General features: G+C 39.5%; 1 protein-coding gene and 1 pseudogene across 1 annotated transcript in view; one reads left to right on the top strand and one right to left on the bottom strand.

Annotated features, from left to right (window-relative positions):
• The window catches only part of LOC102847419, a 5308-nt pseudogene extending 1646 nt beyond the window's left edge, over positions 1-3662 (top strand).
• Positions 1-10413, bottom strand: part of CNKSR2 (connector enhancer of kinase suppressor of Ras 2) — a 287354-nt gene that overhangs the window by 64956 nt on the left and 211985 nt on the right. Inside the window, exon 16 of the mRNA XM_006899544.1 lies at positions 10156-10227. Coding sequence (XP_006899606.1) covers positions 10156-10227 — 72 coding nt within the window. The remainder of the gene's footprint in view (positions 1-10155; positions 10228-10413) is intronic.

The following is a 10413-nucleotide window of genomic DNA, read 5'->3' as shown; positions in this document are numbered from 1 at the left end:
GTATATTCTTTCCATCTTCTTTTAATACTTCCTGGATCATTTAATATTCTGCCTAAATCATCCTTGATTATAGCAACTCGAGGTTTGAATTTGTTAATCATCAAATTGTAGAATAATCTAATCAAGACATGTTTTGAGGGGAAAAATTGCATTTTAGAGCTTTTTCTCCTCAGACAACCTAACTATCTCTTCTGTCAAGTGGAAGATGACATATACACATACTTTTTAAGTGGCTTGTGTATGTCATCATGTATGCCAAATGGTTTTTAACAAATGGTTTGGAATAAAGTGAAAATGGAGGAAAGTTATGTCTCTTAAATCACATCTATTGAATTTAATCTTTAAGAATAATCAATCCAAACCAAATGTAACCATCTCTGCTGCCACTATAAGTCACTTAAATTCCAACTGTATCTTGACAAAAGATAATGATATAATTATCACCTCAAGTATGTTTGGGAATGTGAAAAAGTATTGGAGCAGAAATGGAATAAATTACTTCAGTAGCATGGTATACACACACACACATACACACACACTCTTACTTCAGAAAATGATAAACAATAAATCAAGAAGTTAACTTCATGTCAAATAAATTTAAAAATGACTAAGTACTAGTAACAAACTATGGCTGACTCTGAGAAGAATGGGAATCCCAGAACACTTGATCGTTCTAATGCGAAACTTATACTTGGACCAGGAGGCAGTCGTCAGAACAGAGCAAGGGAACACTGCATAGTTCAAAATTGGGAAGGGCGTACGCCAGGGATGCATCCTATCTCCATACCTTTTCAACCTATATGCAGAACAGATTATCCAGGAGGCTGGGCTCTATGAGGAGAAATGTGGGGTCAGGATTGGTGGACGATTTCTCAACAACCTGCGTTATGCGGATGACACAACCCTGCTTGCTGAAACTGAGGAGGACCTGAAGCGCCTGCTGCAGAGTGTCAAGGACTGCAGCCTCCAGTATGGATTGAGACTCAATGTCAAGAAGACAAAAGATTCTCACCACTGGACCAATTGGCAGCATCAGGATGGATGGTGAAGAGATTGAGATTGTACACAGCTTTAGTTTGCTTGGCTCAGTAGTCAACAGTCTTGGCACCAGCAGCCAGGAAATTAAAAGGCGCATTGCCATGGGAAAGTCTGCTGTTAGGGACCACTCCAAAGTACTCCAAAGTACTGAAGAGCAATGGTGTCTCTCTGGAGACTAAGGTGCGTCTGATACAGGCCATGGTTTTTGCAATCACTTGTTATGCATCAGAGAGTTGGACAATGACCAAGGAGGATAGAAGGAGAATTGATGCCTTTGAGCTGTGGTGCTGGAGAAGAGTATTGAGATAACCATGGACTGCTAGGAAAACAAACAGATTTGTCCTGGAAAGGGTTAAACCAGGTGGCTCCTTGGAGGCAAGGATTCTGAGGCTCCGTCTAACATACTTTGGACATGTCATAAGGAGGCACCAGTCCTTGGAGAGGGACATCATGCTTGGGAGGGTGGAGGGACAGTGCAGGAGAGGAAGGCCCTCTATGAGGTGGATTGATTCAGTGACTGGAATAATTGGAATGGGAGTGTCAGAGACAGTGCGATTGGCACAAGACAGAGCGGAGTTTAGGGCTGTTGTACATAGGGTCGCTATGATTCGCAAGAGACTCGACGGCACATAACAACAACAACAACAAGTACTAGTGAAAGGTCAAAAATAAAATTTAGTCTTTTCCTTATTTTTAGGCAGAAAGGAGTTGAATTTGTACTACAAAGTACATCTTAGTACTCTGGAGAAATATTGGGCTGCTGCTTTCTTTGCATTGAGGATGATAGTGATACCATGAAAGGAATATTAGTCATTGAAACCAACTACTATCAATGAGATTTCATTTCATCAGGGGTCTAGACACTTATAACACTAATCAGAAAACTAAAAAGTTGCTTTTTAATTTTTTTAGATCAACAATACTTATTAATCTTGTTAGATAAGGGGCAATATATAGAATTGAATGAGACATAGTTCTTTTCACTAGTGAGTTCCAAAACTGCTAAATTTCCTAACACTAATTAATGTTTACACTACTTTCAAAGAAAAAAAAATGCATTTACTAGAAAACTCTTTAGAAAGCATGTGGATAATAAACTCAGTCCACTTTGTATAGCCATGGAAGGCAAAACTCAAGGAAATTTACGTGCTGTAATAGATTAATTTGTCCTTAAGGGTCTAGTTAGAGGATTCCTACTTATATACTTGTTATAACTTTGATTTAGTATTTATAGGCTACTGGACTGCCAAGAAAACAAACAGATTCATCTGAGAGGGTTAAACCAGGCTACTCCTTGGAGGCAAAGATTCTGGGTCTTCATCTGACATACTTTGGACATGTTGTAAGGAAAGACAGGTCTTTAGAGAGGGACAGCATGCTGGGTAGAGTAGAGGGACAGCGCAGGAGGGGAAGACCCTCTATGAGGTGGATTGATTCAGTGACTGGGGTAATCGGGATGGGTGTGTCAGAGGCAATGAGACTGGCATAGGATAGAACAGGGTTTAGGGCTGTTGTACATAGGGTCGCTATGAGTCACAAATGACTCGACAGCACATAACAACAACAAAAATGTGCAGTTAATACGCAAGCATCAATTAACTGCTTTATGAAACATTTGTTGAGAGCCTTCATGTGCCATGTAATGTGTTATGTACTAGAGATGCAGAGATAAAAAAGCTAACTGACATAATGAGACCTACATAGTAATGAGAAAGAAAAAAAAAAGAAACAGGAACGTGAATAAATACATGCCAAATACTAACAAGTGCTATAAACCATAAATATGGTAAAAGTTAGAATTTCAAAGGTTGTAGTGATGAGAGTATCTATTTTAGATAAGGTTGTCATAGACTCAAGTCCTGAATTTAGAACCTTTTAAAAGTATATGGACAGTCCTGGAGCCGCTGGTTTATTTGATTTTCGTAAAATCTGTGTTCAGGCTTCATCTCCCCCAGGCACATTTCCTGGAGCAGGCTAAGCATGAGTGTCATTTCACCAACGGGACGGAGCGGGTGCGGTATCTGAAAAGATATTTCTACAACCGTGAGGAGTACGCGCGCTTCGACAGCGACGTGGGCGAGCACAGGGCAGTGACGGAGCTGGGGCGGCTGGATGCCGAGTACTGGAACAGACAGAAGGACCTTCTAGAGCTGAGAAGGGCCGAGGTGGAGACGGTGTGCAAACACAACTACGGGGTCTTTGACAACTTCCTGGTGCGGCGGCGAACTGAGCCTAAGGTGACTGTGTACCCTTCAAAGACGGAGCCCCTGCAGCACCACAGCCTCCTGGTGTGCTCTGTGAGTGGTTTCTATCCAGGACACATTGACGTCAAATAGTTCCAGAATGGCCAGGAAGAGGAGGCTGGGGTTGTGTCCACAGGCCAGGTCCGCAATGGAGACTGGACCTTCCAGATGCTGTTGATGCTTGAAGCCGTTCCTCAGAGTGGAGAGATTTACTCCTGCCAAGTGGAGCATCCGAGCCTGGAGAGTCCTGTCACCGTGGAATGGAGAGCACAATCCGGATCTGCACAGAGCAAGATGCTGAGTGGAATCGGGGGCTTCCTTCTGGGTCTGCTCTTCCTCGGGGCAGGGCTCTTCATCCACTTCAGAAATCAGGTCTCTTGAGGTGAAGTGAAGATGGTAACACCCAAGGAAGTACCTTCTGTCCAACACTTGTGCAGCATAAAGAAATTTGTGTTTCACTCTCCATCTTCTGAAGTAACTTCATCAGCATCAGGCTCCCCCACGTTCAGTGATCCTACAGAAGACAGCCTCCTGGGTGGGTTTCCTCAGCCCCTGACCTTGGCGTGGAAGTCCTCATAATTGCTGAATGTTGTGCATTTGCACCCCACCCCCAGTTTCCCCAGTTTTGCCCATTCCTCACTCTGTTCGGTGCATCTGAATTCACCTTTGCTCACATTACTTTTATAAAAGCTTTCTTGAATAAAAAAAAAAGTATATGGACAATGAAGTTCTTTAATATTAAGTTTAATATTCAGTTCCTTCTCAAACCACCAATATTCTAAAATAAAAAAATATAAGAGGATCCTGGGCATCTCAGGTGGCTATTCTAATAAAGATGCTGATAACTGACAGAGCAATGAACTGAGAGGGAAATAGCGTTAGAAATCCATGCAAGAAATGTATGAAAAATGATGAACAGAAATACTTGAAAAACACAATGATTCGGTCCTAAAGATTTCACACAGACAGGATATGGATACATATTAATTTCAACCCTTGATATCATGCACTGGAAGAAAACAGATGGTTGCAGTAGGTTGCTTAAAAATATTTTTGCAAATTTTTATTTCACAGTCAAATTTACAGCAGCTCAGAAAAGGTGAAGTTTTAGTATTATACGTGTGTTTTAACATTATACTGTAATACTAAATATTACCATTAATCATCCTTATAATATTTCAATATTATGTATGTTTTAACATTATATTCTATATATTGTTGTATCTGTCTACATGCATATATTAGGATATATATGTATTATACTGTGTATACAGGTTTCATCTACATTCAAAATATAGTGTTCCTGTGAAACCTTTCATAAGCAGAAGTAACATAAAGCAAAGAAGAAATGACCATTCATTTTTATGGAAAGAATTTTTTAGTGTTCCTGTTGTTTTGTTGAGTACCATTAGGTTGGAACTGACCCACAGTAGACCCTCCCATGGGTTTTCGGAGTCACTAATCACATGGGAGGAGACTATCCATCCTTCTCCTGCAAAATAATTGCTCAAATGGCATATTTTCTGTGTTTACAGACACAGTCCAAAACTTTGGTGGATTGATGATGTAATGTTTAGTGCTATTCCCAAGAAAGCAGCTTGGCAACACCACTCTTGCTATGGGGGATTCTTGCTATCTTAGTGAACATTAATTACTAGTTTTGGTTTTGACCTTTTTTCATAAAAGCAAAAATCATCTTCAAGTGTCTTTTGGTACTAAGATAGGGCATCTGTAAAAGTGGTGTATGCTGAATGAACTCAGTCAGCCTCTTAAGGACAAATACTACATAAAATTATGATTGTAAAAATAGAAGGATAACTAGTAAAATGTGTATAAAAGTCCAAAGTGGAAGGGTGGAGGAATGGGGGCTGAAAATGGAAAGAGGGAGAAATCACCGCATCAGAGTTTGGTGGACAGAGCGAGGGGGTGAAGGAATTAGGAAAGATCCAGTGGGGACCTCAGAAGATGGGGTAATAGATCAATGGGGGCATAGATCAATGGTGATTAATTTTCTAATACACAGTGGATGGGAAAGATTATATGAAACACATTGTGAATGAAGGAATATGTGTGTGAAACACAATGTATATAAATGAAAAAGTATATATCAATTCTTTATGCAAAAGTTGTGTAAAGTGAACTTTTCAAAAGTAGGAGATACGCCTTGCTGTTGCTCTTGTTGTTAGGTGATGCAGAGGTGACCATGACTTATAGAACACTATGAACAATTGATCGGAACCTTGCCATATCCTGTGCCGTTCTTATCATCTCTTTTATGCCCTACCCATTGCTGGGTTGTCAATCCAACTTCTTGAGAGTCTTCCTCTCCTTCACCGAACCTATGCCTTTCCCAGCACGGCATCCTTTTCTAAGAAATGGCCACTTCTGACAGCATGCTTAAAGCAAGTGAGATGAGCTTTTGACCATCCCAAAACATGTATTTATTTTTCAGTTCATGGGATATTCGATACTGTTCTCTAACACCACAAAACAAAGGCATCCATTCTTATTCTGTCTTCCTTATTCATTGTTTAACCTTCACATGCATAGGAAGCAACTGAAAATACCATAGCTATGTCAGCTTAGCCTTTAAATTGACATCCTTGCACTTTAGTACTTTGGAGAGGTCACTGACAGGAGATTTTTCTTAATGCAACATGTCTTTAGATTTCTTGATTGCTGTTACCAAGGGTGTTGATTGTGGATCCAAGTAAAAGTAAATTGTTGACATTCTAACTCCTTTTTCCATCTATCTGATGCTGCCTTTTGGTCTAATGGTGAGGATTTTTCATTTTCTTGATGTTGAACTATAATCCACATTGAAGGTTATAGTCTTTGATCATCTTCAGTAAGTGTTTCAAGTTTTCTTCACTTTCAACAATCAAGGTTATGTTATCGGTACAAGAGAACAAACAGATCTATCCTGGAAAGGGTGAAACCAAACTGTTGCTTGGAGGCAAAGATTTTGAAGTTCCATCTCAACATACTTTGGGCATGTTGCCAGCAGGGGATAGTCCTTGGAGAAGGACATCATGCTTGAAAGGGTGGAGGGACAGTGCAGGAGAGAAAGACCATGGATGGGATGGACTTACACAGTGACTGGGGCAATGGGGGCAAGTATGTTGGAGACAGTAAGATTGGCTTAGGATAGGGCAGGGTTCAGACCTTTGTACATAATAAGGTCGCTATGAGTTGCAGGCGCTCAATGGCACATAACAACAACTAGGGATATCTATGTATTATATTATTCTTAGGTGCTGTTGAGTCAATATGGACTCATAGTGACACCATGTGACAGAACACAACTGTCCTATGGGTTTTTCTAGGTTGTAAACTTTTACAGAGGCAGACTGCCAGATTGCTGGGTGGGTTCAGACTATCAATCTTTAGGTTAGTAGCTGAGTAATATGCTCAGATTTCAAGAAAAAGATAAAATTTAGGATAACAATTAGTGATCTCAGGTGGTCTAATGATAAGAATCTGCAGGGCAATTCCAAAGGCACATCGTTTGAATTCACCAGCTGCTCTGCATGAGAAGGATGGGCGATCTCCTCTTGAGTGATTTGCTGACTCCAAAAACATACTGGAGGATTAGCTATGGGTCAATTCTCTTTTGAGAGCACACGACAACACAATTACAGAAGGAGAGTGGATGCTTTTGAGCTGTGGTGCTGGAGAAGGGTACTGAATGTACCATGGACTGCCAGGAAAACAAACAGATTCATCTTGGAGAGGATTAAACCAAGCTACTCCTTGGAGGCAAGGATTGTGGGGCTTTGTCTGACATACTTTGGACATGTAGCCAGGAGGGACGGGTCCTTGGAGAGGGACATCATGCTTGGGAGGGTGGAGGGACAGCGCAGGAGGGGAAGACCCTCTATGAGATGGATTGATTCAGTGACTGGGGTAATCGGGATGGGTGTGTCAGAGGCAGTGCGGTTGGCGCAGGATAGAGCAGGGTTTAGGGCTGTTGTGCATAGGGTCGCTATGAGTCGGAAACGACTCGACGGCACATAACAACAACAACAACAACAACAACATTATGAAGCAACTCCTATATCAGTATGCTTTTATGTAACAATCACGGGTATGAGAATGTTTATCTTTCTTCATCAGGAATCTTCTATAAATATGTCTAACACTGACCCTTCCACACATCTAAGAATGAATGCGTGCGCACTCGTGTACACACACACACACACACACACACACACACACACACATTCTGAAAACTAGTAAAAGCTGTCAACCAGGGCATAATCACAAAAGTAGGAAATAACTAAGAATCATCTACAACAAATAAACATTAATAAAGTATTAAGGATTTTAGGACAATTTAATTTTCAAAGTTGTTTTTTATGGAGATGATTTTTTTTAATCAAAAGAGGTTTTTCCCTTTGATACACTGCCTAGAAAAATCAACAGAATGAAGCATATGGGTTTCATTTAGCTGCTTCTGTGACAAATCAAACTACATATATTCATTAGAGTCCTGGGGTAGAACAGCAATGACAAGTGCACATCTTTGAAACTATTGCTAAATTAAGGTAGGGACTGGAGACTAAGAATGATTTTATAGTTCATAAAAATGCCTATTTAAGTGAAGCATTTTCTAAGATTAAAAGACTCTGATTGGCATGTGTTATGAATGATTAAATGATGTAATTCTTTGATGCAGATGAATGTGTTCTAGTGCATATAATTTATTTTCACATTGGTCATGATGCAAACTCCCTTCATACTATCCCAAGGGCACTGAGCTCATCATGTGGTACGATGGACAGTGAGTAATTAGCACAGCTGATTTAGAAACAATTAATACACAAAATAAATCACAACCACTTCAGCCTCCTCTTCACATACACACATGCATTTTAATAAACATTTTAATTTTGAGAATAAGTTCTGCATTATGATAACCTAGTATGAAATTTCAAGAACTGTTAAGTTACATAAATCAAGAGGGGATTATGAAACTATGTAAAAGGTTCAGTTCTCTTAATAATAGCCAACAGGTTTTATCAAGCATTTGCAACACCTTCTTTCCTTTTCCTTGTATTCACAATTTCATTTGGCAAAACCACGCCTATCCTCCCAAGTGTCAGAGAATATGATCTTGTATGTTCAAGCTATTTATGAAGCTATACAATTTTGTGCTTAACAAGATCTACCTACCAGTTTTTCAGTAACACACAAAGAAAAGTAAATAGGGTGAATATGCAAAATATATAAATGGAATATATATTGATAGGAAACATTCAGACAGCACTTAAAACAGCAAAAAGTTCTATTACACTGATTCTGTGTGCTTATTTATTTATGACAGATGTCACATAGTTATATGTCGTTGTTGTTATGTGCCGTTGAGTCGCTTGTGACTCATAGCGACCCTATGTACAACAGCCCTAGACTCCGCTCTGTCCTGTGCCAATCGCACTGTCTCTGACACTCCCATCCCGATTATCCCAGTCACTGAATCAATCCACCTCATAGAGGGCCTTCCTCTCCTGCGCTGTCCCTCCACCCTCCCAAGCATGATGTCCCTCTCCAAGGACCGGTCTCTCCTTATGACATGTCCAAAGTATGTTAGACGGAGCCTCAGAATCCTTGCCTCCAAGGAGCCACCTGGTTTAACCCTTTCCAGGACGAATCTGTTTGTTTTCCTAGCAGTCCACGGTATTCTCAATACTCTTCTCCAGCACTACAGCTCAAAGGCATCAATTCTCCTTCTATTCTCCTTGGTCATTGTCAAACTCTCTGATGCATAACAGGTGATTGCGAAGACCATGGCCTGTATCAAACGCACCTTAGGCTCCAGAGAGATCCATCTAACCTCAGCTACAATATCCCTAGTACCATGACCCCTTCTAAACTCAGCCTGGACTTCTGGTAGTTCTCTGCTGAGATGGTCATTATTCCAACTTTATAAAAGCAAAAATAACCCAGCATAGACGTTACAGACCTAGGAAATAGCAGAGCTAGAAGTTTTGTACTTTGGTTCCAAAGTCCATGATCTTGACCATAATGCTGTGCTGCCTCACTCTAAGTCTAGGCAGAGTATAAAGATAATATGCACTTTTTGCTTAAGTTATGTAAAGAGAAAACTTTTTAATATTAAACTTCATTTCTACAATTCTAGAAAAGGGAGATGAAAAAGGAAAGTAAAAAAATAATCCACCATGAAGCAAATCTGGCAGAAAGAAATACATGCAGAGAAATACACATATATGTGGGAGAAGGCTGGACAATTTCTTCCCATGTGATTTACTGCCTCTGAAAATGCGCTGAAGGGTCAGTTCTGACTAAAATGCACACACAATAACAACAACATATATTTTTATCATTTTCCATATTTTATATATGTATATGTGCGTGCTTTCCCTTCATTACCAAATAATCATGTAGCCATCTAACCAGGTCGCTTACAGAATTTCCCAGCAACAGAAAAAATGCCTACTTTGCTTAGGTTTGAATTCCTGAGATGAATGTTCTGTCCTAAGTACTCAGTGCTTGAAAAAAGTCGGCTATTTTTGTGAACTTGTTTTTTCCCCCACCATCTGGGAATAAATATTTTCAGTCATATTGTTGAATTTAACTTTAAAATAAAAAATAGTTTTACAGTCAGGTGGGTTTTTTTACTATATATGGACTCCGGAACACTTTAATATACTTGACAAATAGTCAACTGTGACTTTTAAATGCTTTTAAAAATTAGGTATGAATGTATGTAGCAATGACTAGGCCCATTTTATTTTTAAATTATCAATCTAGAAACATCAGTGACATTATACTCTAAGCATAATTGTGGGAAACTTAAAATTCTAAGCCTGACTTTCAGTTATTTCAGTATTTTGAAATTTAAGCAACACTTTACCTGTTCATATCATCAAGATGTTCAGCAGCAAAATAAAAGCTTTTGATTTTAGGATGACAGGCTTTGAATGCACTGCAAAAGGAACCAAAGAACATTTATTTTAGTTCAAACTGAGGAATAAAGTAGAACAAAAAAATCTTACGGGTAAAATGATTTCAACATCTAACCTCAGCGGACATAAAAAATGTTTCCACCTTGTTCTCTTTATATCAGTAAGGAAAAGCGATGGTTTTTTTTTGTGTCCCCCCCAAAAAAAAA

The sequence above is a fragment of the Elephantulus edwardii genome, unplaced genomic scaffold, assembly GCF_000299155.1.
Source record: "Elephantulus edwardii isolate Elephantulus edwardi_28Jun2011 unplaced genomic scaffold, EleEdw1.0 scaffold00260, whole genome shotgun sequence".
Taxonomy (NCBI): domain Eukaryota; kingdom Metazoa; phylum Chordata; class Mammalia; order Macroscelidea; family Macroscelididae; genus Elephantulus; species Elephantulus edwardii.
Note: the sequence above shows the minus strand (reverse complement) of the source record. Positions and strands in the feature narration are given on the sequence as shown.